The sequence below is a fragment of the Protomyctophum bolini genome (assembly GCF_963924005.1).
Source record: "Protomyctophum bolini genome assembly, chromosome: 13".
Classification (NCBI taxonomy): Eukaryota; Metazoa; Chordata; class Actinopteri; order Myctophiformes; family Myctophidae; genus Protomyctophum; species Protomyctophum bolini.
The window spans coordinates 30,709,684-30,737,152 of NC_137874.1; the positions used below are offsets into that span (position 1 = coordinate 30,709,684).

Consider the following 27,469-nt stretch of genomic DNA (forward strand, 5'->3'; position numbering starts at 1 on the left):
TTTGTAGATGCTGGTAATTTTGGGAAGAATAGGCCTACAATTAACGGTATGTGTGATGCTTGGAAATAGGAAATATGATGGTTGGAGTTGGAGAATGAGGGATGTTCATAAAAAGGTTGTGCATGTGTTTTGGCAAGGACATGGTTTTGTTTTTGCTTGCTTTGGCATGGTGTGGCAAATTGGGTTGTTTTGTCATGCATGGTTGTTGCATGCTGTGTTTGGGTTGTTTGGGCATGGGCATGGTTGTGGTGGCACACACATGACACATTTGTCTTGTGACCCAGCATGTATGCGAAACACATATACACATTTGATAGAACAAAAACGAGATTACATACATGATACATGAAGACAAGAGCAGTGTCCACCTCTTAGCCTACCCCTGGCCAAACTCCTGATTAAGCCTCCAAATCGACTGGTGGACAAAGGACCTCTTTAGTGTGACTACTGGTATGTTATAATCATGAGTTGCCCATGTCTGTGTACTTGATCTTGAGATACAGTGTACTTGATATCTATAAAGTATGCTACGTACAGTTCAGGCATACTTTACATATCAAGTACACTGTATCTCAACTTCAAGTACACAGACATGGGCAATCCATGATGATTATAACATAACAGTGACCTTATTGTACAGTATTGAAAATATGCTCTCCATACAACATGGTTAGTGTTTAAGGTGAAATGCCTTGCCAATTACAGAAAACTTGGAGACAAAGTTTTTGAATATTGAAATCGAAAATTTGTGTTTTGTGGAATATCGTGTTATGGATTTTTGTGCTGCAAGAACCTTATTTTTTATTTATTTTTTTAAACTGTAATAGGCTCGCTAACTGATGGAACAAAAATAATGGCGGCCATTTAAACAAGTCAATATATCTTTATTTTCAAATTCATCCATATTCAAACAGTAATGCCTTTAGAACAAAAACAACATACCAATAAATGGATCACTACTAACCACCCAACACGTACATTTGCCAGCGAAAGGAAGATTTAAACACATTGTTTAGTTCATGATAGCAGAATGAAATAAATAGAGGTGTCTCAACATTACAATGGGATTGTGTTCAAATAAGTCATGTGACTCAAGTGCTGAACTTGTGACAGCTTGGTCCCGAATCCCTGATTGCTCAGTGGTTTGCATTTTTGCACCTGAATTCGAACCTGAAAAAAATATAACGAGGCCACAAAATGACCGAGCGTGTGCACGAAAATAATGATAATTTCATTATTTACACCTGTAAATCTGTGATGTGACAAATAAAGCAGATTCAGAATGGGTCGCTGTCTGTGTGGGAGTTTGCATGTTCTCCCTATGTTTATGTGGGTTTCCAGTTTCCTCCCACACCAAAACACATGCGGGACATCCTCCTCCGGCTGCTATAGAGCCCTTGATCAAGACACTGGCCTTACGAGTTAGAGCTGTACCCTGGGTGACGGGTGTGCTGCACTGTAAAGCCCTGAGTGTTCATTTAACCCTGAGTGTACAATGTAACCAGAATGGACTTGACCACACTCAGAGTTAATGGATAAATGAACACTGAGGATTTTACTGTGTGCTAAGTGGCTTCCCCCTGCTCCTAATAATTGAGTTAGGATGGTTCAAATAGAGAGGGCAAACTTCTCCACAGGGATCAATAAAGCACAACATAATACCTTAAGTTTAAAGGGTGAAGAGGAGCTAAAGTGCTGCATTTTACAGTGTCAGTATACTGTAGGTAGATGGATGTGAATAACCTTTCATGTGTGTTAAATATATCCATCACAATATTTAGAGGGCTATATACTGTTTAACAATAAACCCAATTTTAAAACAATAACACACAAAATGCCACTGCCACTCAGAACAGAGAAATAGGCAGGCATCTTTGTAGAAATGTGCTGTTCTGTAGCACTTGGTGATTTTTTTAATAGGTCTTCACTTCCGAATGACATCATACTCATAAGGCACGTCTGGTTAATAATAATATTAAATAATAAATATTAGTTAAGAGAAGAAGATTCTTAGAGAAAGAAATACAGTAAAAACTCTAATGAGCCCTATGTATTTTCTGCTGTTTTTTGCCCTGTGTTATTTCCTCCCTCCAGTAGAGGACAGTAAAAGCCACTAGGAAAGAGACGCTACAATGCTTGACACTAGCATCTGTGATACAGTATTTTTCTACTGCAGTGTAAAGTTCACTCATTGATGAAAGACAACATTTGCCATAATTACTTCACTGTACCTACATTATAAACCTCCTGTACTAACAACCTATGATATCACAGAAACACTCTGCAATCCCATCTAGGCCAGATGTCCTCTACTAGGATTTGCATTAGGATTTGACTCTAATACATGTATGCACAATATTCTACAATAATATTGGTTATGTTCTGCAACCCTATCAGAACTATTTCAGGACTAACCGACCCATGGTTGCAAAGACGAGATGAACTACACCATCATATTTTGAAAAAACAAAACAAAACAAACAAATAGGCACAGTAGCACCATAATGGGTACAAGACATGGTGATGAAGTGATGAGCTGGTGAGGGACAGTCTACAGAGAGCTGTTTTATTCTCCGTTCTCTTCTTGGAAGTGTTGATGGTGCTTTTCTTTTTTTTTATGAATCCAGAGATAAAAAGAGGTGAGGTGAAGGATTTTGGGGGGGCAACACAGAGGGGACAAACCTCTTCCCTTTCACAGTCTTTCCTTCCTCTCTCACACTCTCTGTCTCTCTCTTTTTTAAATAGTTTTTTAGTTTGTTTTACCCTCCACAATTATAATTTCTCTCCTTAGCTGGCTCAGCAACAACTGTAGCATCTGGTCCATCCATGGTGAGTCTTTTGAGAAGAGATATGACAAGCTGTTTGTGTGTGTGCGTATATGCGTGTGTGCGTGGGTGAAGGTGTAGGGGGATAGATTCTCAGTATAAAATCTATCTTTCTTTCTCTGTGTCCGTCTTTCGTTCACCTGGTCTAGACAAAGGCCTCAGGCAATTCAGAGCCATTGATTTTCATGTAGATCTTGGCGTTGTTTTCCTTTTCGTGTTGTTCCCTGTTGAGCACGCTTCTGTAGAAGATCAGGTAGAGAGGAAGAAGGAAGCCCAGCATACTGACTCCCAGAAGTCCAACATTCACCTGATAGGAAAATTGAACTTTTAGTGAACCCATTGCAAAGTGTGTGTGTGTGTGTGTGTGTGTGTGTGTGTGTGTGTGTGCGTGTGTGTGTGTGTGTGTGTGTGTGTGCGCGCGTGTGCGTGCATGTGTGCGTGCGTGTTTGTGTGTGGGTATGGTGTTTGTGTGGGCGACTGGGCGTGCATGCATGACAGATTGATTGAAAGAATGTCCCCATTTTACACAAATGTTCAGACACTGTGGTCCGCTCTTATATTACATAGGACTATGTTTCCTGTTGCTACTGTAGCCATGTACTGTATGTATACAGCACAGTGTGAATTCTTACCCATAGCGGGTCTCCCTCCAGGGGTCCCATCATGGCCATAAACAGGGGTTGTTGCAGCAGAGAAAAGAGAGCGCTGACCAGGGACTGCATGCCTGTTAGACTACCGAACTGATCTGAGGGATACCTGTAGAAAAAGTTATGAATTATTAGTTAGTTTGCTATTAAACTCAGTCATTCTGGGGTGTCTGGTGGCTCAGCCAGTTAGTAGCCTACAATTAAAGACCATGTGCTCCTTGTGAGCTTGAATCTGACTCTGAATCCGGTCTTGACATCTCTGTTTTCTAAACCTAATAAAAACTACTATTCAGGCCCATTTTCCACTGGTTGGGAACCAGTTCAGTTCTTTTTGGATTTTAGTCCAAAAATTGGAACGTTAATTATGAATTGAGTGTGCAAAACCATACCTATATATATAACAGTTTGACTGCATAACCCGCGTTCCACGCTATTTCATCCATTGTCTCCCCCTGCGGGTAATACGTACGCTAAACCCGCTATTTGTTTTATGTGATTAGGTAATTAAAGGTAATTAAACAATCCCGGTAGCCCCGGTATATGTCATATATTAAAACACAATCAGTGCCGGAAGTTCTTCAAAATAGGAGCTCTGGGGTGCCAGAGTTGTCTGCGCGCTTTTACTCTGAAAGCCACGACCCGGAAACAATCTACTAAAAGAAGTTGACTTTACATTGCTAGCTTACATTGCGATCATTTTAATTTATATGATATATGATCCACAAAATATGTGATAAATATGAAAAAGCTATACTCCTGTGGAAGGGTTATCATATATAAATTGACTTATATTGACCCTAGACAATTTAATATAGGTATGGTTTTGCAAACTCAATTCATAATTAACGTTCCAATTTTGGAGCTCTGGCTCAAGAACCAAAAAGAACTGAACCGGTTCCCAACCGGTGGAAAAGGGGCCCCAGTCATCCTGCTTTCTCAGCATAAATCCGCTATTCAACTAAACATTTGGGTCACGAGAATTAACTTCCTTCTATGCACCTGACTCATCATGAAACCAACACTCACCAACATTCTCTAGATAGCAGACTCGAGAGTCTCTAAGTCGGCACTTTGTCAGCACTGCTGATAACATGCTGAGTTGTTGTAACCAACATTTCACTTCTTGTACCCGTCACTGAATATTACATATTTTATTTTCACATCTGTCATGTTTCGATCATATTTTGCTCCTTGCTTCTCCATCACGCTGTTACGTGGGAGTATGTGCGTCTACCATTGCTCTTCGCCTTATCAAACAGACTATTTACTGTTTTGTGTAAACACAGCTGTTTGCTTGGTTCCTACATGTGTGAAAGGCCAACACCGGATAATGTGATTCTGTAACACCTGATTCTGCTGACATTTTCCTATATCTAGTGCAATAACTATGCAAACAGTAAATGTAACTAAAATCAACTGCAGTTACAGTAAAGGTTCCTGGTGCCTGAGCATATCTTAAGAATCCACACAGAAATTGAGTATGGATTGTGTCTTTACTATGGTGCCTGTATTGTGACTGTGTGTGTGTGTGTGTGTGTGTGTGTGTGTGTGTGTGTGTGTGTGTGTGTGTGTGTGTGTGTGTGTGTGTGTGCATGCATGCGTGCGTGCGTGCATGTGTCTTACACAGCAGCGTAGAGACCTCCGACAGAAGAGTGGACAAATCCTCTGACCACAGTGTGCAGGAGGAAGGACAAAATCTGAGGAAAACAATATGAAGCAAATTAATGAAAAATAACCCAAATGCATTAATTAGGTCACTCACTCCAGACTGCCATTTAATAGACTTGAAATGAAAGTCTATATGGTGGCCATCAGCTGTGGATATATTCTGTTACTCAATATGAACATTTATAGAAACTAGAACTGAAACAGAAACAGAAACCGGTATTATTGCTAGCAGGCAAGCTGTGTCCCCACTCCCACTCCCAATTTCATTTTTGTTTTAAATATAATTTATACCACAACCCCCCCACACACACACTCCTAATTCCAACTAAAGTGGACCACTCACCTGCAGAGGAAGGTTGGGCACAAGACAGGTGACTCCAAATCCTACCAATAGGACGTTAGTGAGGACAAATGCTCGCAAGGCATTGGTCACCTTCTGGATCTTTTTGTCTCTGCGTTGTTTCTTGGGCTCTCCCCTGGATTGTGGGAAGAGATTAAGATGAACTTGACTGCCATTTGATAAAACATCCAAAAAGAAATATAATAATAATCATCATTATGGACTTTATGACTTTCTCTACATCTTTAAAACCTTCTTTCATGTGTGGGTGAATGGGTGATTGTAATGTATATTGTAAAAAGGATCCCTGGCTATTTAATAAGAGCATTTAAAATACTTTATTAGTTTGCACATGCATTCCATACATTCTATAGGACTGGACCACACATGGACAAATTACATCATCAACTTGTGACGGGAGCTGTCCATTATTGAGTGAAAGATTAACCATTTCTAAAATAAATAAAATATTTAAGGTGTTATACAGAGCAATTATAATGCATTAAGACACATTTGGCTTATCAGCCAGGGATCCTTAAAGAGTTTTGGATAAAGGCACTACAGATAGGAACCATTCATTTTTGCACCATTTACTTTACCCCCTGTGGGTCCTTTCTAATCATCTCCTCGATTAATGATCCGTACCTGAATGAAGTCCCCAACAACCGCTGCTCTTCCCATTAGGACTTAGAGATTAGAGATAAAGTGACTCACTTGCTGGAGGGCTCCTTCTCTTGTTCTCCGTCGTCACATTCCTTTAGTTTCCAGTCCATGATCTGTCCGATCACTGGGGTGGTCATCAAGCACAGCAGCTGCAGCATGCCGAAGATGGAGGAGTAGAGACTCACTGAGAGAGAGAGAGAGAGAGAGAGAGAGAGAGAGAGAGAGAGAAAAGCATGAGTACATTATGTAGTAATGGGAAAATATTTAAAGATATAAAACTTGCTGGGAAGACACATGCCTTTTCCTGGTGACACCGTGTACCATGAGATATACATATAATAAATACTACTCGGTGGCCGAGTGGTTAAGGTGCGTACCACATTGTCTCTGATGCAGCCTGACATGGAGTCCCTGGCCCAGCAGAGTGGCCCCCCAAAATATCATAAATAAATAAATAAATAAATAAAGTCAAATAAATACTACTGCATAACAAATACTCCTTTCAGGAGGTTTCATTTAGAGCTCAATGACAGGCCATTAGCAGGACAATAAACAACAGCAAGGGGAAGATGGGGTGAAATTATGTATAGTTAATTGGCCCGGTTTCCCAAAGGACACATGATGTAAGAGGTGTACTATGGTGTAGCACATGCTCAGATGCCCTCTAGGCCGCACACAGAAGCCTGTGAACATAGACATTCCGAGCATAGATGTGCCACGCAATGGTAGGCTTTAGGCTTCAGCCTTTTAAGAGTAAAGAGAGCCTACTGTCAGCTGTCCAGCAGTCCAAATATTATTAAATTAAATGGTAGATGAGGCCTACCATTGCGTGGCACATCTATGCACGGAATGTCTATGTTCACAGCCTTCTGTGTGCGGCCTAGAGGGCATCTGAGCATGTTCTACACCATACCTCTTACACCATGTGTCCTTTGGGAAACCGGGGCCAATGTCTCAATGAAAGTTTTAGTGTTAGACAGTGATGGTGAACTTGGCTAGAGTTACTCTACTGAATATCATATCTGTAATCACAAATGCTATGGTTAAATGCTAACTCTGAAACAATGTTTTTCAACCAGTGGACCGCGACCCACATGTTCCATAGAGGGGAAATTGTGTTATCAGTGGTTCTCAAAGTGTGGTCCTTGTAGAGGTTCCAGGGAATCTGGAACTCAGCTAAATTATTGATAGTTAGGAACTAAATGTACCCGTACGAGTCCCTTACAGGTCCATTTGGTTCAATTTGTATACTATCAAAGTTATGGGGTGTGTGCGTGTGTGTGTGTGTGTGTGTGTGTGTGTGTGTGTGTGTGTGTGTGTGTGTGTGTGTGTGTGTGTGTGTGCGTGCGTTGCCTTAATGCATACAGTGCCAAATTGGGAGTCCTTGAAATGAAAGAGTTTGAGAACCACTGCTTAATCGTTACGTAATGAAAGATGCAAAAAGGAGGTCCACATGACATCTGGTTGAAAACCACAGGTTTAGAACACTGGTGTTAATGCTAAATGTAATCTACTGTAGTCTTACCGAGCTCCATTCTCTCCACTGCAAATGAAATTATAACGCAGTGAGTCCAGTTGGTCTTACACCATGAATCATAATGACTGCTTCTTAAAGCAGCCCACTGTATTCTTGCATACATTACCAAACTAGTTCAAAATGCCATTAAATAACAGAATGTGTTGCAGAAAACTATTTGATGAAAATGTACTGCTAACACACACACACGCACACGCACACGCACACACACACACACACACACACACACACACACACACACACACACACACACACACACACACACACACACACACACACACACACACACACACACACACACACACACACACACACACACACACACACACACACACACACACACACACACACCTGTGTTGAGATCTCCACCACTGAGGGACTCCAGTATGTTGTTCATGGCTCCCATGTAGAAGATGAGACGTAGCTGTGTGATGGACATAGTGACCAGGCTGAGGATGAAGATGGGTGTGGTGATGGTCTGCATGAAGGACGTCGCTGCACGCACACGCACACGCACACACACACACACACACACACACACACACACACACACACACACACACACACACACACACACACACACACACACACACACACACACACAGGTTACTTTTTAAGTGAACCCTTCAGTATATGTTTGTTTGTTTGTTTTTGGCATACTGTACCAGCATACCCTGAAGAAGGCAACCTGTTTGCCGAAGCGTTGGAAAAATAAAGTCTATGGCATCGTGACTACGAGCTGTGTGGCCTCTTTCCTTTCTCAGTCAATGTTTTTGGCAGTTAACATAATGTTAGCTAATAAGATAATTTCTTTGTTATTTAGTGTCAGAGTAGAAGAATGTTTTATTGCTTTCACTGTCTAATATATATTTCATAGGATGTAATACGGACTGCATTATCCTTACATTCCGCCTTGGGCTTGCACTCCACCTCCAGGTCCATGGTAGAGAGGCAGAGCTTGTTGCCGTCCTTCGTGGCCAGTTCGTTCTGCTTCAGGCTGTGACCCACGCTGAGACGGCGGCCCACGGTGGTCACCTGACTGTAGAACTGCTTCCCTGTGATCTTGTGGTCGAAGCCCATCCAGCTGAACTTGACCTTGATGCTGTGACGAAGAGGAGGTGGGAGAGAGGCGGGGAGGGAGGAAAGGAGAACAAGAACAGAGTGAGTCAAAGGAAGGGAATAGAGGCCAGAGCAAAAAATGTAGTGTTGCTCCCAGGATTAAATCGCACTTAATGTGATGAGTCATTTTACATTTTGCAATACTATGATACTAAGGCCATAGTTTTACCGTAGGATATACAAATATATCACTTTATACGATCCGTGTCACAAACTCAGTTCTGACACCTGTGTTGCACCTACAAGACAATGTTGGACTTGGCCACGCCCCCAAATACCAGCATTTCAAACAATTGCTATGGAATCATTTTCTGGTGTTCTTTACTTCCTTTTCAAGTCCCACCATACGCAGCTCTACTGCATTCTCCTACAGTATGTTTCCTTATGTTTCCATCTCAACACAGAACAAATAAATAAATACAAATAAAATAATAATAATAGAAAAGGAAGATTTTCTAAATTTATGTCAAGCTATTCTTTGTATAGTATATTTTGAACCCATTCTAACGAGGGCTGTAACTCCTGTAGTTCTACCAGACAGCTGTGCTGTTGTACAGTAGCAATCAGGAGCAAGACTGAGCTGGTTCAGGTGGAGCGTGGCTCAGAGCCATGAGGTCAGTGATTGACAGTAACAAAGTGCATTTACTTGAGTACTGTGCTTTTAAGTAAAATGTTATGTATCAAGTATCTGTACTTGTACTCAAGTATTTGTACTTTTGGATAACATCGCTCCATTTCTAGGAAGAGAAAGTGTACATTATGCGATGCGAGTGTCTATAGTCAACACCAACTCGGGACTCGGGACTGAAGCGCTGCCTGCCCTCCACGCTCCACAATCTAAATCCATTGTTATGGAATGTAAATTATGAATTAACCACTTTCTGTAAGCTCTGCTTTCAAGTATAGTAAAGATAGCTGATCTACAAAGTAAAAACATCGCCACAACATGCAACATGTGAAATGTTGTGTCAAGCTACTTCCAAAGCATGCAGTTAGATTAGTGAGTGTAGCATTTCTACCAGTAAAGAGTTCCTCTTTACTGACCTCTGTTACATTATTTATCAGCAGTCTGACTTTGACCTGGAGTTTCACCTGCCATTACACTGCATGCTTGATTGCACATATTGCACAAGAATTCTCAACCAAAGGGCCTTTAAAAACAATAATGAGGTACAAGGAACATAAAATGAAACAAGCCTGCTTTTCATTTAAAAATAAACTGAAAAATATATGACCTAGGTTGAAGATAGGCTACACTTTGTACAGTTCTTTCTATACTACACCACGTGTTCACTCGTGGGACTTTTGAATGTAAATAATATGTGTATTCTGGATAAACAAGACATATTTTGTTTCTTAAGATGCACGTTTGGCCTATTTTGACCCCATGCATGTTCTGTTTGTGCCCGCCTCCCTGAAGACTGCAAGATGATAATAAAAGAGATACTAACGTGTAACACATGTCCTCTGGTCCTGGGAAGGGCTCCATGGGCCAGTTTAAGAAGCAGTTTAAGAAGACAAACCCGGAACACAGTGACCAAGCCACCAGGATGGTGATAAAGGGTACACCAAGGTCATAGATCACCTACACACAAAAGATCAGGCCCAGTGAGTCAACTACTGTACATTCATGTCAAAGTTGAATTATATATTACATATTTCATATAAAGGGAACGTCAATGTGCATGGCTGACTAGAAAATAAATGTCAATTAATAAAATGTTCACATAGATGAAAGGATGATAGAACATCAACACACAAGGAAATGAGCTAGTGTTCTCTTCATAAGAGGCACATCTTCTAGTCTATATTCTGGGGAGGCCCACATAATATTGGTATTTATAAGGAGCAATAGACACCATTCAGCCACTAGATATTATTATTATTATTATGCAATTTAACCACAACAATTTCAAAGATCTACCAGCTCACGATGAGACAACGCACTATTTTCGGTGCATAGCAGTGGCATGCCCTGTATAATTCTGGCTTAAAGGGATATTTCACTTAAAAAAAAACTTTGTCATTTCATCGTCTACTCAGGCTTATGTGAACATCCCAGACAGTTTTTAATTTGCTCGATTCAGTATTTAGATATTTCATATTAATTTCAGCTGCCCCACCCACTTCCTAAACCCATTGTATCTTCAAACTCCATTTTAACCATGATAGATTAATCGAAAACACACATCCTTTTTTCTGGTGACTGATCTCAATAGGGCTTACACTTTGAAAAAGTTCAAAAGGTGGTCTAGCAATACCATTTAATTTATGATAACTATGGGCTGTTTGTTACCTTAAGACCAGGGAATGTGACAGCTGAGGATGCATAGGACCCAATCATCAGGGCAATGAAGGTGGAGCGCAGGTCCCCGAACATGTTTGACACCTATGGAGGAGAAAGAAAAACAAGGGAAAACTGTGAAACAACAGATTTTACCTTTATGTTATATCAACAACAACCCTATTGGTTCTCAAAGTGGGGTCTTGGGACCCTCAAGGCCAATACATGCTCCTTCTGAGGTTGGGGTTCGGATAGTCGAACTATTCCACAATCTCTGAATGCTACAGTATATATAGTCTGGAACTACACATAACTACACACAAAACATATTTTAATCGTTAGAGATAATTTTTTAATTTCCTTTTCTGCTAAGCAACAAGCTATATATGCTTAGATTATTTCAACTTATATTCGGATAAATGTGCACGACTGTAAAGACGAAATGCTAGAACTTCTGTTGCAGCAGACTGTATGATGGAAGTACGTTGTATTTGGAAATTGTGAGAGGCAACAGTCTGGCAACGCGAGACTAGGGTTCGGACAACTCAGGACTTCTGGGGACCCATGCACGAGTTCTGAGAAAGGTTTCTGAGACTGTACATCAGAAGTTCGAAATGAGGGGGTTTCAAGGGGGTCACCAGCTAAATGACGAACACTTAAGCCTATTGAATATTTCGGCTATATAAAGATATCCGATGTACACGCTCAGAAGGTGTCATCATGCGACAAAATGTGAGCTTGTAGATAGATCTGCTATATGTGAAAGATTGTGAAACATCTTATGATCCTCTCTTACGGGGATCCCAGGCACAAATATGAATGTGACCATATTTGGGTCCTTGACATGAAAATGTCGTGTCCGGGTAGCTCAGTCGGTAGAGCTCTCGCCTTTGGACCACAAGTTCAGCGAATGAGTAGCACGGCTTGGTGCAGCAAGTCGTGCGGCAAGTACTGGGAGGTGATGGTAGGTGTGGTGCTCCACCTCAGCAATCCATCTCCCAGGGCTCTAGCGCATTGTAACGGGGATAGACTCCCGCGTGTTACTGGCTGATATCGACAATAAGCCACTCCCGACCTACTTTACATGAAAAAATTTCCATTATTTCCTTAATTTGGGAGTCTGTCTAGTCTTCATAGTTTTCAATAATAGGACAATGTTGTTGTTCTTTTTAGCATGTATGTCCACTGTCCAGAGAACATTGTGTGCTATATTTGTTTGGAGAGACCTTTCTGGAACTTGGTTGTGTTTATGTGAGCTCCATTTAGGCTGGAGGCTGGTGACAGACAAGGGGGCTATGGTTAAGTACCCTGTGTCACACAGTGCAGCAAGTAATTAGTAGCACGTCTGCACTGCTGAAAGGCGACCACGCATGCATGCATGCACGCACACGCCCGCACGCACGCACGCACGCACGCATGCCGGACCAGTCCAGAACCAATCAAACAGGAGTAGGTGAGAGTGCGAGAGCCAAGAGAGAGACGTGCCAACAAACTAGGTTTAAGTCTGATATTTTATTTCCCCCCTCTTTTCAGAATGGAGTAACTGTTTGGACGGGAAGAGAGGGAAAACAGACACTGGGGTGTTGGTGGTGGGGGGGCAATTACGAAGGTATTCACAAACTGCTCTGTCTTCAAGCGGTTGATCAACAACAAGACCAACACTCAATTACATAACTATGAAAAAGAGAGAGAGAGAGCTGCAGAGAGAGAGGGGGGGGGGGAGGGGGAGGGTGTAACAGACTGTGGGACAGGAGAGAAAGAGTCTTCATTAAAGAAGATAAAGAAGAAAGAGAAAGGGGGAGAGAGAGAGAGAGAGAGAGAGAGAGTACTCTATGCACAGTAGAACACTGAAGAAGCAACTATTGCATCTTTCCTACTCAAAACAAGTGTTGTGAACTTTATAGACCGTTTCTTTTCACAATTTTCAGAAAATCTTTGAAAACAGAGACAAATCTGCCTAAGGTTTTTCCTACAGTCTTTCTAATACACTTCAAGCTAGCCTATCTATTATTTTGGAGCGGGAAGGTGACCTCACTGTTCTTTTGTTAGGCAACAACACTGCAGTCGGCTGGGCATGACGGACTAATGTACAATGGTCCCCAGATAGATTAATGAATATAGATGATTAACTTTCAAGGTACTGAACACATCCTAACATGAAGGGGAAAATATATTACTCAACTCCCACCTCTCACCATGTATCCCTGTATTCTTTCATTATTCCTGCATTCTTTCCTTATTCCTGTATTCTTTGAATATTCCTGTATTCTTTAATTTGCATTATTTTTTATATGTTTTGTGTGGACACGTGTTAGACAGTGACCATCTCCCTCTCTCTCCACCTCTTTCCCTGTTCTTTCTCGCACCATTCTCTTTTTCTCTCTGCCCCCAATTCTCTCTCTCTCTTCCCCATTCTCAGTTGCTCTGTCCCCATTCTCTCTCTCTCTCTCTCTCTCTCTCTTGTGCATTCTCTCTCCCCCTCCTCCCCCCTCTCTCCCTCTAATCAGACCAGACACTGAGTTCCTGAAGCGTGAGATGTCCTACAACACATAAAGTTGGTCTTGACCTGACATTTGAGGAGTACATCAATTCAACAGGGAAGAACGAGAGGAGGGTGTTTAATAGGTAACAGAGATGCACGAAACTGTTTCAACACCCATGCAGGAAAACTCTCTGGAGACCGTTGTACAAAAACAGTCCCCTAATTCATGTTTTTTCTCTATCACTGACAGAGGGGGGGCAGCCACTAATACTGTCCCAACAAAGCATGAACTTAGTAGAGGGAGATTTAGGTGCAACAGTTACAGAAGGACATAAGGGATGAATCTTACAACCCTAAAGCGATGCGGCAAGTGAGCAGTTTATTGGGAGATTTACTGGCACTGCACCCCTCTCTTGTGAACATCGTCACCATGGTACAACCCAGGATTGTGGTATGGGTCACTGCAGACTGAACCACTGACAGAAAAGAGGGAGGGGACAGGAGAATGAAAAGGGAGGGTCAAAGGAATGTGAAGGAAGGAAAAAAAGGATGGTGTTGACCCTGTGAACTTGTGTGAATCCTACCAAGCCCCTCTGTTTCTTTCTTTCTTTCTTTCTTTCTTTCTTTCTTCTTTTTTTTCCTTTTTTCTTTTAAGGCTTGAATAGGTTAATTTTAGGTTATATTCAATTCTGGGGTCCAGGGTCCTTGACAGGGTTCCGGGGGGGTCCCGAGCTGAATGAGTGATAGTTACAGTAGGATCCAAAGGGACTCTTACAGCTCTTAAGCTCAGAAAGTGTACAAATGGAACAACATTTCACTTCACTCTGTGAAGTTGTTTTGATTCTTACAGTAATTCATTATGTTGATGTTTGATATCAATCCTGTTAATTATTGTGACGACTGACCTTGGACAATAATTTATATTCTTTCTCAAACCTGAGGCTCTGAGCAATTCCTACCAAGACCAGCGACGGCTCCAGAAAATTGTGACTGGGGGTGCTATGGAGGGGCTGGCTATTTAGAGGGGGGGTTAATGAATCTTGGTTTACATAGAAGTCAGTCAATTTGGCTTGTTTGGAGGGGGGGGGGGGGGGCTTAGGGGGGGGGGGGGCCTAAGCCTCCACCAGAGGGGGTTAAAGCCCCCCCCCCCTTGCCCCCCACCCCCCTGGAGCCGTCCCTGACCAAGACTAATAAAGAATAGTCTATTGGGATCAAGAATTAGACAATTTCAACCCCCCCCCCCACTCGTGTGTGTGTGTGTGTGTGTGTGTGTGTGTGTGTGTGTGTGTGTGTGTGTGTGTGTGTGTGTGTGTGTGTGTGTGCGTGCGAGAAACTGTGAGATACAGAGACAAATAAACAAGGGATAAGCTTTCATGTTGTTCCTATGAAACCACAACAGGGAGAGAGGATGGATTTCTTATTGAAGAGTGATAATGAAGCACACCATCCCTCCCTCCCCACACTCCTCCTGTCCAAAGTCAGGATGTGTGTCGTTGTCAGGAGGACAGAGTACACTACAGGGCAGCCAGTCAAAAACAAAACAACAACAACAGCAACAGAATATCAGACAAAGATCTCAACCCAGTACTGGAGTCAAAGTAGAGACTACTCCTAGTCAAATAGTACTTGCTTTTAAAAACTACTTTCGCATTCAAAAGTGCATGCTTTTAGTATTAAATTATTAAAAACTATAAACTAAAGTACATTTTTCTTTTAAATATCAAATGCATTGCTGTATTGTAGATTGTCTATTTTCACAATTTGGCACGCACAAGCGCACGCGCACGCACACACACACACACACACACACACACACACACACACACACACACACACACACACACACACACACACACACACACACACACACACACACACACACACACACACACACACAGACTTACCGTGAGAGAGGTAAAAGTCATGCACATGCCCCCAAAGCCATTGAAAGTCAGAGCGATGAATATGAGCACAGAAAGTTCTGTGAATTAAACAGATATAATCAGATTACAAATAAATTAAATTAATGCCATGAACCCTATAGTATCCCTATTCTGAGGGTGAACATTCAGCAAAAACATCTGACCACCTATCACCGCAGCCGGGAAGATGCCAAGTTAAGTGGTCAGATGTGTGGGCCCCCTGCATTTTCAGAGCATGTTTACATTAATGATCAATCAATTGATTGTGTTTTAGTTTGGATCATTGGAACCCAGGCCCAGCCCACAGGTTGGTAATCGCTGGTAATACAGTATGGTTAAGTGGTTACAGGAAGTAATGAAACACATGCTGTCAGCCACTGCACACCAAAGAAAATCAACCAAAGTGGGGTTGAGGAAGCGTGGGGATTGTATTTGTCTGTGATAGGCTGGCCAATGCTTAGGGTACAGTTTATGTCACAAAACAGTACAGTATGCCGTTTTGGAGATTGTCATTTGTTTTGGGGTGCTGCAGGGTGAACATTCTCAACATGAAGTTGGCAACATTGACAATTAGCCTGGATTTAAAGGAAAACTTTTGTTTTTTTCAACCAAGGTTCAAGTTTTATGTTGTTATTAGAGAAAGTAAAACGGGAAAAACGCTAAAACGAAAGAAAGCAGAAAATTAACGTTGGTTGAAAAAAAAAAGTTGTCCTTTGTTGTTTTATGATCTTCTTGGAAATGTTTAAATCATGGATTCTTATATAATTCATAAAAATATGCTTACAGCTAAAGTAAACAAACAAACTAATTTAAGTATATATTTTGGATGTTTCTAAATGACAGATATGTTTTAAGTGATCATAAGTGAGTCCAAAATTATATTTATAAAAAATCTCTGTTTATTTATAAACATCCATATCAAATATATTGAACACCTCACAAACATAGCAACATATAAGATGCAAATCAAATTATCCATAGAGAGAGTCCACTTACCATTAGGATTGTAGGCTCCATATGCGATGAGCAGACAGGAGAAACCAAAGCAGGTACTACAAAGAGATAAATGGTAAATTTATATAGCGATTTTATTCAAAGCATTCTACATAGATTGTGCATTTCATTCACACACATATTCATACACCGATGGCGGAGGAAACTATGCAAGGCACCAACCTGCACATCGGGAGCAATTAGGGGTTCAGAGTCTTGATCTAACAGGCCGGCTATTTTTGGTAAAAGGATTTGGTGTAGACAGAAAGAAGTAGTCCGAGTACAGTTGCAGCTCACGTCCATTTCATTTACACTAAGACTAGAGGGATTGGTTAAAGGGAGTGGTTAAAAATGGTGCTTTGAAATGTCATTTGATTGTTATGGCTGGCTTTACCTGCCCAGCAGTCGTAGCTTACGAGGTCCGTATTTGTCCATGACAATACCGAGCGGCAGCGTGATGGCGGACAGGAGGAAGGAGCCCACGGTGAAGGCCATGTTCAGCATCTCATCCTGCTCCTTACAGATCAGCCAGCCGTTCATCCTCAGGTTCCCGTCCATGGGGACCAGGGGCCTCATCTCCACTCCGTCCCCGAGACCCACCACTGCACCTTGGGGTGACTCCTCGTCACCCCACAAGTAACTGTAGTCACCATCACCATCATCAGCTGGAGGGGTCACCATCGACAGGGACTGGTTGTTGTAGGAGGAGGAGCTGTTACCTGAAGACACAGAGTTGGGACGGAAGAAGGAAGAGGGAAGGTTTAAGGTTGGATTAGGTTTAAGGTAAATAAAGTTAAGCTAAAATAAGATCAGTTAAGATATTTGGTTCCTATTTCAGTGAGTCAGTAGACAGCAACAGGTTCAGCATGCCAACAGAAGCTCAAAATCTCTAAATGTAAAACAAGGGGAAAAAGTTAAGGTGCTGTAAGGGATATTCTGTTATAATCGAAAAAGACTCAAACAAAAGGTTAAAGCTCTATATTCCAATAGTAAACATTGCTATATTGTAAACGATGCAACGTATAGGTGTGAGGGCCATGTAGCGGCCCGAACCTCTATATTACTTGGCATGATTCAAGTGTTTCTTGATTCTGTGTTTGATTGTGAAGTGTGAAATCTTTTGGGAGGGTGCTACAACTGAGCTGGTTCTCATGGCACGATGCTGACTGTTCTCCTCAGAAGTCATGAAGCTCATTTGCCTACCTGATACAGAGATGTGATTCACATCACAGTGATGCACGTGCATAGGACATTAGGACATATTGTGTGTTTGTGTGTGTGTGTGTGTGTGTGTGTGTGTGTGTGTGTGTGTGCCTGATTCATACTTTGCATGTTGACAATAGCAGATCTACAAGCTCACAGCGTGCCAAGGTTGTGATGCACTGTGAGCTTGTACTGCTATATTTGGCGAGCAGCACCGTTGTGCGACAGAGTACACAATTAGGGTGACAGCTCTGCCTATTCACAGGGTCCTGCTACTGTACATCCTAAGCTGGTCGTCATGTGCACATGTAGTACACTGCTGCACACACAACACATGTGTATACAGTGAAGACACACGTGTTCTCTCACACGTGCTCACACACTTCTCACACAATCCTAGTTAATAGTCCATGACTCACACATTGTCACTATACATTGACTCAAGTACTGGCACTGACTAATAAAAAAAACGAAAGAGCCAGACCTTGACCTTGTAGTATGCAACAAAAAGAACACAACGTGGATAAAGACAAAGACAAACTGCTGCCCTGGCAGTACATCATAAAAACAGCAAGCACAGGGCAAAGATAAGATAAGTAGATAAGAAATAAATATCGTGTGTAACATCACTATGGGCTTATACTGTTCCTGGCCAGCCAGCACACTGCATCCCACATGTGACCATGCTTGCATTTTAGCTAGCAGATTTGGTATTTTGGTCAACAAGGCCTTCTTAGTTCTTCCTGCCTTCAGTTGTCCACTGGTGGTGCTTAATGGCCCAGGCATGCGTCATTTTCTTATTTTGCCATCTTAGAAAATAGAAATGACTTCTTACTGCCACTGGACTTGTCAAACCTTCACCGATATCTTCTCCTACAGTGTAAATTGAGACTTCATGCGTACTTCAAACTGTGCTTGAAGCTGTTGAGCTGGTGAGCCACCGACACTCAGAGACCACCGACACTCAGAAACATTAATTAATTAATCATTAATTTATTTATTTTTAGATATTTTTGTTGCGGCTTACGCCTTTTATTGGTTGGACAGGAAACTGGAGAGAGATGGGGGATGACATGCAGTAAAGGCCGTGTCGGGCTCGGGAGTCGAACCCGCGGCACACTGCGACTGGATTACCAGTCGGGTGCCCAGACAGTTACGCCACCGCCTGGGCCAGAAACGCTCATTCTGATCATTGCTTTGGGTCTACCAGCTGATTGGTAGATTTAAAAATGTGGCCAGTCAGCTGGTGTAGGTCAGAAACTAGCTGTAATTTTATATAATGTTAAGACCTATACTTTAAACTGTGTTTAAACAGTGTTATACTGTTCTGTCTTGTTTGTTGTCCTTTGTTTTGTTTTTCTTTAGGTTATGATAGCAATATACTATCTGTTCCAACACTGCTTTTCATTTACAAAGACAGGTAGACCTGTAAGAATTGTTTGCATCAACTTTAAAGGTTTCGTTTAATTTGCTGTAGAACAGCTGTATGCTACTGTACGTTGTTAACCCAGTAGTGTTCAGGGCCAGGGGGTGAGGGTTCCCTCCTCAGTTTGCACCACAGTTCCCAGCTTTGTGTCCAAGCATTTATTGGTTTCCTCTTACACCCCCATGGCATCATGTCTCTATTTCTTTGTCCAAGTACTGACTGGAGGCAAGTGTGTGCTGTGCGATACAGTAGCCCCTGTGCGAAATGTCATGACGTGCTTATAATAACAAAGCGTTAAAAGCTTCCTCAGAAACCAGTTCACACTCCGGCACAGATTGAAATGGGATGAGGGGATGGGAACCACGGTATTAGTTTAGCCTGGTGTTGTGTACAGCAAGCAGATGGATTCGGACAAGCTACAGAGTTTCCTTGAATGGCCCAGAGCAACAGAAGCACTTGTTCAGTGAAATGACGTGTGGGTGTCACCATCTCATGTCTCCCCTATAAAAACTCTGATCAAAAACATAAAAACATAGCTCAAAGCTGGTACCATCAGCAAACCAAACCATGTGGCAGCTACGGTATATAATTATTTTGAATGTGTCTGACTTACTGCAAAAAACATACATAAAGGAGAAGGCAGAAAGAATTCTCAGCGAAAATAAAAACAGGACATTATTGTCCAAAGTCCTTGCAAAGCACTAAAATTGCTTTAGGCAGTGGCGTTTTAATTATCACCTTAAACTTTATTAGTAGTTCATAATACTGTGATAGTGTTTACTAGAGTATGTGGTTTATCTAGTGCTAGTGGGTACATCTGATCTGACACACCGTGGTGATATCACATGGAATTATTAAACTAAACTGTGGAGCCTGCTGTGCCCTTTCTTGGCCAGGAGAGTCACTTGCCTGAAATTGTTTACTGAGTTTACTGTCGGTCTTGACTTGACTTATTTGAGAATACTTGATACTTGATATGCTAAAAGACTTGGAGGTGCTTGTGTTTAAAAACTTACATAGTGATGACTTGCTGACGTCTCTTCCTCACTCTCTTTCTATTCATCTTTGTCATTTATCTTGACCAGCAGAAGTAGACATTGACCGTCTCTGACTCAGTAATTAAAAAAAGAAAAATCTCTGCTGATCTGCCTTTGCTTCAACCACATGTCACATGTCACATGCTGGAGAGCAGCTGAGTGGGTGCTTCTCTCTGTTCACTATTTGTGAGGTCATCAGAACATAATGCTGACTTGACCTACGATCCAGGAAGTTACCTACGTATGACTCATTCAACATGTGTGTGAGTGAAGCCTCTTACATCCTGTACACTTTGTTGTATAACGAATAGCTAGTTCACAACATGTCATCATGTTGTTCTTTTTTTTAATTATTCTACTATATTGTAACGCCAGGTTGAAATTCCTCACTTTTATTCAATGTTCTCAATAAGTGAGACCCTTATATTTGCCACTGCAAAAATACACAACATTTACGCAACATTTCAAAAGTAGTCTATGGAATGGTGTTGTTTTGTGTTTAAAAGCTTGGGTGCAATCAATGCCACTTATGATGCCATGTGTTTTCTGGTTGTTGGCAGTTAATGAAATCAATGAAGCAGGGTGGGGGTTTTGCATCGCAGATGACTATAAAATATTAGCAATATTAGCAAGAGAAAAACATGCATTTGCAAATCGGCAGTCAGATAATCAGTTGTGTAAACCAACATGAAGATAAGCCGGCAATGAGACTGAACAACATGACTCCAGATGTCAAGGTGCAACGTGTGTGCGCTCTGCCGTGCACACTGCACACTGCTGTTTCTCCTTTAAAGTCACCTGCCTGGAAGGTCACGACAATGAGGCTGGCACATCAGGCCTCGCTTCCCCTTTCTCACGTCTATTTTCCGAGGACTCTGTCTGCTTATCTTCCTCCAAAGACATGTCCTGACTGGAGCCATTGTCCGTATCAATCACGCCATTGTAGTTTTTGTAAAAGGAGAGTGGGCAGTCCACTCTCTTTTGTATTTTTGTTTCTTATTTTTTATTGTGATAGCCAGTAGGAAGGTGGACAGGGAGATAGTTCATGGGTAGGGAAGTGTGTGTACAGTATGTGGGAGGAGGTACATGAGACTACATGGCTTGGACCTGTGTATGTACAAAAGGCATGTACCTTAAACACCACTATATAAATCACTGGCATTCCTTTGTATTGTACATAACCAAACACTCCCAGCTTAAGGCCATTATACTGTGCACTGGCCAAGAACGGTGCATTTAAAAACGGCTGCCAACATTATTGTCAATGTACCTACTACCTACCCCACACCAGCAGCGTAAGACGCATGCCAGCGTGTGCTGATGTCCTGCGTTACGAGATATCTCTGTTCAGGAAAACAATATTGTGTAAGTGTTCTCAATTGGTGTTCTCCCAGCACCACTAGGGGTGGGCGATATGGTGATAAATATCGTATTGTGATACAATGGGCTGTATTTTGCGTGTCCAGGTCTTATTCCCTAACTTGAGTAAACTAAAGACCTGGAGGCGTGATCAATGCTCTTTGGCCACTCAGAATAGCCAAATGGCATTGATCACGCCTCCAGGTCTTTAGTTTACTCAAGTTAGGGAATAAGACCCGGTACTTAAGACACGCAAAATACAGCCCAATGTCTCCACGATATGCCTTTTCAGAGATATCGTATATATCGTGATACAGTGAATGAGCATTCTATGATTTGCAGTTCTACACCTTAATTTACAGTATACTTTACGGTTTCTTTAGCCAAAATGACTTCACTCGTGTCAATACTGCGTCGCTGTGCTGTGCTAGCTGGTGGTGTGAATTGGCCTTTACTTTTTTGAACAAGAGAACTGTACGCTGACTACAAATCGGAGACGACAGACTTATAGAATGCCAGACAACTCCAAGTCAAATATTTGCAAATCAATCAAACAACCAGTTCCATAGTCTGCTGTTTGTGTTATTGCTTTGAATTGATTATGTTTGCTGTGTCATAGGAACTGTGACTCTGAATGCATTTACATAATTATTGAAAAATAGTATTTGCAATAAATATGTACATTATTATTTTACTGTTCTTGATAAGGCACCTTTATAAAGTTGCTGTCTCTCTAAGTACTACATAGAAGTGCTTCCCAAATCTTTTCAGCTCCAGACCCAAAATAGACCTTTGGTATCCCTGAGAACCAAATTTACAATAACCCAATTATTCACTTAAGTCCTATTTGATGTTATTTCATGGTAATTTCAGATGAAATATGTGGACATAATTTAGACATATTAGACATAAAAAAGGGCATAAATCCTCCAGACACATTGTTGGGACCACTAGTATAGCCACCAAAACAGTTGTCTAATCAGGGAACCAGAACCACATGGATTAAAGTATGTACCATGCATGACCCTTTGATAGGCCATTATACTATATTTAAAGCACCTTTTTCAGTTTAATATAAAACCTTCAGTGAGAGAGTTGACTGTGATATACTGTATCTAATTTAACTAACTCTAGCCACCCCCTCTCCTGTCCTCTTCTCTTTAATATTCCCTCAGGGCCCCCTTTGTAAGACACTCGTCTTCCCTTAACCAGGAAGGTAAAATGGCAGTGGTTTTAAGTTCCATTCACAGCACTAAATGGGTTTATACAGACAAAGCATTCTCTACATGTCTAGAAGACATGAGCTCTGATAGAACTGTTCAAGTTTCGATGAAGACATGTTATGTAATAACCTGCCACACACGTGAGCACACGCGCGCGCACACACACACACACACACACACACACACACACACACACACACACACACACACACACACACACACACACACACACACTTTTTACGGCCTAAATTCTTCTCTTACATCATAGGACTGTGTTTTTCAACATTCCTTGTTTTCCCTAATAGTGTGTTGACTCTTTTTCTTCATCTCTCTTATCTTATCATAACGTTCTGTTTGGAGTTATTGGACCTAGAGCCCAGACTTTCTTTGAAGGGTTGTCTCAGAGAGCAGACAGTGCATTTTAACTGCCGGTTCTGACTCACCCTCTTCGTTGCACATGTAGGAGTAGTAACCCTCGGACTTGAGCATGATGAGGAGCGAACCCCATCCCAGGAGCACAGCAGAGAAGAGCAGGTTCTCAATGATGGCGGTCACCGCCATCCACCAGCGCCTGGCGAACGCCGTAGACAGGGTCGGAGCCATGGTTCCCGGGATGGAAACTGAAGTCGGAGAGCAGAGGAAGAAGAGACCCAGAGGGAGATAGAGACAAGCGACAGAACAGGTAGGCAGAGTATAGGAGGCAGAGGAGGGGAAGATGGAGGAGTTTCGTACCCTCCCCGTCAGAGGCTCAGGATGAAAGGACCGTTAGTCACTGATCTGTGGGGAGAAAAGCAGAGACAGGGGGAAGGGGAGGTTTTACTCTCACCCTATTGCTGAAGTCATGCAGGGCTGGGCAGAAGCTGCTTCCAGCACTATAAGATCACAAGATAAAGGCCCTGACCTTTGATCACTAACAAAACACAAGGTACAGCACTGACGAGGATTAAGTGCACAACAAATCCTTCCGTGATAATGTCAGCCTGAGTGTGAAAAAAGCCCTCAAAACACCAAATATTATATATTCTCACAATTACAACACTAGGGATATAGTTTTTTTATTCTGAAAGTGTAAAACATCTCCTCTCTCAGAGTTAAGTTATCACAGAGGTCCCTCCCTGTCACCGTGCCAGCCATACTGTTTGTTTGGTCTCATGTCTCCTCCGACACACATGTGTGCTGTGGAGTCCCCAGCTGCTTCTTTTCACCTGACATTGAGGAGTTTCACTAGAGTGCAGATCTAGGAACATCCTTAATCCTTCACAGTTCCGCTCTCTGCTGAACAGGCATCCTAACAAACCTGTACGAGTCACTAATGCAGCAACAAAGGAAGGACACAATCCCGTACTGGCTTTTCACCCATGAACACAGCTTGTGTTCTTTGGCACACAACCGTCCAAGGAAATGGCTTCATGAAGTCTCAATGTTGGTCATCCGTCCATCCGTGTGTGTGTCTGTCTGCGAGTAGCTAATCTCTGGCATTGTGGGCCCGATAGCAGCGAAACCGTTCACACACACTCCCTGCAGGCCAGTGCAGAACCTCAAACCCTATTTTTGGCCTGTTATAGCGCCACCAGGAGGCCGAACAAATGTTTTGATATTACTCCTACAGATTAGATTTTGTTCAAACATCACTCAAATCATTACACAGTGTCTCTGAGTCTATAGTCATGTGATCAATGCGGATCTGTCCGATTTTATCATATTCCATCCTGATTAGCTTACAGGATTGGTCCGTTTTGAACAAAATTTCTCAAATCATGAATGCAATGCGCGATTTCAGTGACATTTTGCACACACATTCCCACTAATCAGCATCATGGTGGTGCTATACTGTAACAGGACATTTCACATTTTTACCTATAACTGCACCGATCTGTGTGAAATTTTGCAAAACTTTGCCAGTAGGCAGAAGAAGAAATGCCACCTTTCATATAATCTTATAGCGCCACCACCAGCAGGTTTTAAACACATTTTTGGAACAAAATGCCTCAAATCCATAGGCGGCGGGTGCGTTTTACCTTTGGGTAGGCTATAGAATTGCGTTGGGGGGGGGACTCTCGCGGCCGAGCGAAGCGAGGCCGCCGCCGCGGATTTATTTATTTATTTCTTTCCCAGATGGTCTAAAAATGAGTTATTTAGCATACTTTTACCAATGAATTAGCCTATACAGACAACGACTTTTGGACGTCTTTTTCTCAAGTCTCGAGTCAGTCAGTGTAGATTACCCGGCGGTGTTGCTGCCCCTCCGGGAGTCGCGGCTCATGGCCCTTCACAGACGGCACAGAGACAGCAGTCACTCCGCTGAACGTGTCAGTGTTGCTGCAGTGGTGTGAACTGTGAACCGTGCGGGCACTGAGTTCTGACAGCCGACTCACAGCTTCTTCTTCTGAATTAGGCTACTTTATCTTTGCCTTGAAAAATACATTTTGCGTTTTGCTGTTTCCCAAAACAAACCAGCGTGCGCTACTCTTTGCTACAAAGCGACTGGAAGGACGAGGTTTACAGACACACCAATAGTAGTCAATCATATGCTGATTAGGCCAGTTGCTGTAGTGTATAGCCTATATCCGATCAGCGATCACCAGGGGGCAGCGACAACACACACACACACACACACACAATAGCCTTCTATAATGCTGCGCACATATATTATATATATTTAAAAAAATACCCAGGATAATTTTTGGGAAGGCTAAGCCTTCCCTAGCCTTATGCACCCGCCGCCTATGCTCAAATCATGATTGCGTGAAAGGCCTAGGAAGAAACTGCCCCCTTTTCACATTGGCCTATTGCAGTATAGCGCCACCAGGAGGCCACAATAACATACCTGACCTGGCGGAGACTGAGCTCTGAGGAGCACTTTTTCTATAGTCTCATTTCGCTCATCAAACAAGATGCAAGAGATGCAAAAGGATGTTCCTAATTATATTGAAACAAATTGCAGGGAAATCTTAACACAGACAGCATGTGCTTCAATTCCTTGGTAAAAAATATAATGACAAGCAACCTTATGACAGAGTCCAGTAGAAGTTCAGATAAGTGGGGAAGCATCACTTGAATAATTGAGACAGCCAGACAGGTCACAGACACAGACTATATATGGGCAAGAACTAAGACAAGCTGTGCAAAGACTGGCCTATGTTGAAGAGGCAAACTTGGACACACACACACACACACACACACCCCCTGTCTAAACAGGCTCATCGAGCCATGAGCTTTCTCTGTAATTACTGCATGCAAAACATGAAAGAACTGGCAGAGGCAGAGATGGACAATAAACAAACAGGCACACAGATTGTGTCCCCTTTCTGTCCCTCTCATCTCTCTGACTGTATTTTCCTCTCTCATGCAGAATGCCTCTCAGGCTCTCACCCTGTCTCTCCATGATATGCCTCTGCTCTGTCCCCACCCCAAACACAAAATCTGGACATATACAGAAGAAAACTTCATTTTGAGATAAATCCCAAATTATTTTTGAGGCCATTGGACCATGTTTGAGACACGTTCTTGTCATTTTCTTACAACAAATATAATTTTCTATTACAATATAAATGAATTAATGATCTATTATCTGTAGGCAACGTTTGTGTTTTACGCTGAAAAAAGCAGAAAGAAAGAAAGAAATAATGCTCACAATATGCTCTACTACACATACCTTTTCCTTATAGTCCCAGCATGCAGACAACTCAAAAGCCTGTCTTGAAATCTTGCAGTTGCAGTGGACGCTGGTCGGCTGGTGTTCAGCTGAGCCTGACATCCAGTAATTTAGGAAATGAAACTGTGTGAAGCTTCCACTTCCACATTTATAATGGACTTGAGCCATCAGCAGCATCCCTCGCCTCGCTGTCCATTGGATGTCCCGAGGTGCTGAAAAACACGTATCGGCCAATCGGCAGTAGGCTAAAAGTCAACACACACTGGACAGTAGAACAACGCCCGCTGGACGCAAGACCACCGGCTGACCCATTAATGAGTGTGATTTCTACCGTAGGGGTTAGTCGATCGGTTCTAGAAACGGGAAAATAATGGAGCATTTTAACTGTCTGATAAGATTATCTGCCTGCATGACGTTCAGACTGACAAACAGAGTTTCCTTGGATAAGGTGATGAGTTAGAAGGCTAGCAGTGTTTGTTCATCATCATCACCCTCTCACAATCAGTGTATTGATCGTGTGGCAATGTGGTTGTCCGAAGAATGACTGATAAACACAACCTATATTGTTTACAAGTTTACTAGTCTATTTTCCAAGTAGCCCCATGTGCCCTCTCCCTACACTCATTCTCGGAGCTACAGAATGAGCGTAGGGAGAGGGCACATATGGGGCTATATTCCAAGTAGCATATATGGTAATGAAACTTGGCTGTCGAATCCTATTGCAACATATATGTTTTATGTAGATATGGACAACTAGATTACCGGTATACATAGCATAGGCCTAATTAAAGTGCGAGCTTAGTAGGCCTACCTACATTCCGCAAAAGAGAGGGAGAGATCGAGACCATAAATAAGTAGGCGCAATATGCGCAATGATGCATGCCAGCCACACAATCTTAATCTCAAGCAACTGTTGGCTCAACATCACCCTCTCTGCCCTGTCGCTATCCAAAATAAATGTGTATTACCATACTCACAGTCACACTGCTGTTTATATGCTATAAAATGCTCCATGCGTGATCAGAACTGCAGTTCCCCATTGCGCAAAACATGAAATTAAACGACTTCGTAACTGAAAGTAATTTA

General features: G+C 42.2%; 1 protein-coding gene across 1 annotated transcript; it reads right to left on the reverse strand.

The window, feature by feature from the left end:
- Positions 1 to 904: 904 nt before the first annotated feature.
- Positions 905 to 27,469, reverse strand: slc43a2b (solute carrier family 43 member 2b). Its single transcript, XM_080780317.1, has 15 exons — positions 27,361 to 27,469; positions 26,384 to 26,595; positions 23,172 to 23,505; positions 16,875 to 17,199; positions 16,484 to 16,539; positions 15,470 to 15,546; positions 11,096 to 11,188; positions 10,251 to 10,384; positions 8,586 to 8,782; positions 8,032 to 8,175; positions 6,195 to 6,327; positions 5,484 to 5,616; positions 5,096 to 5,169; positions 3,458 to 3,581; positions 905 to 3,132 (listed from the first exon to the last, which is right to left on the reverse strand). Exons 3-15 carry the CDS (start codon positions 23,329 to 23,331, stop codon positions 2,971 to 2,973), a joined length of 1,812 nt encoding a protein of 603 aa, XP_080636443.1. The 5' UTR covers positions 23,332 to 23,505; positions 26,384 to 26,595; positions 27,361 to 27,469; the 3' UTR covers positions 905 to 2,970.

Excerpts from the sequence above, each read along its gene's own strand:
- slc43a2b (XM_080780317.1), bottom strand. The coding sequence starts at position 23,331 with ATGGCTCCGACCCTGTCTACGGCGTTCGCCAGGCGCTGGTGGATGGCG. Across the intron at positions 10,385-11,095 it reads TCACATTCCCTGGTCTTAAG|GTGATCTATGACCTTGGTGT; the intron begins GTAACAAACAGC and ends TTTTGTGTGTAG. Across the intron at positions 8,176-8,585 it reads GTGCAAGCCCAAGGCGGAAT|CGACGTCCTTCATGCAGACC; the intron begins GTAAGGATAATG and ends GTGTGCGTGCAG.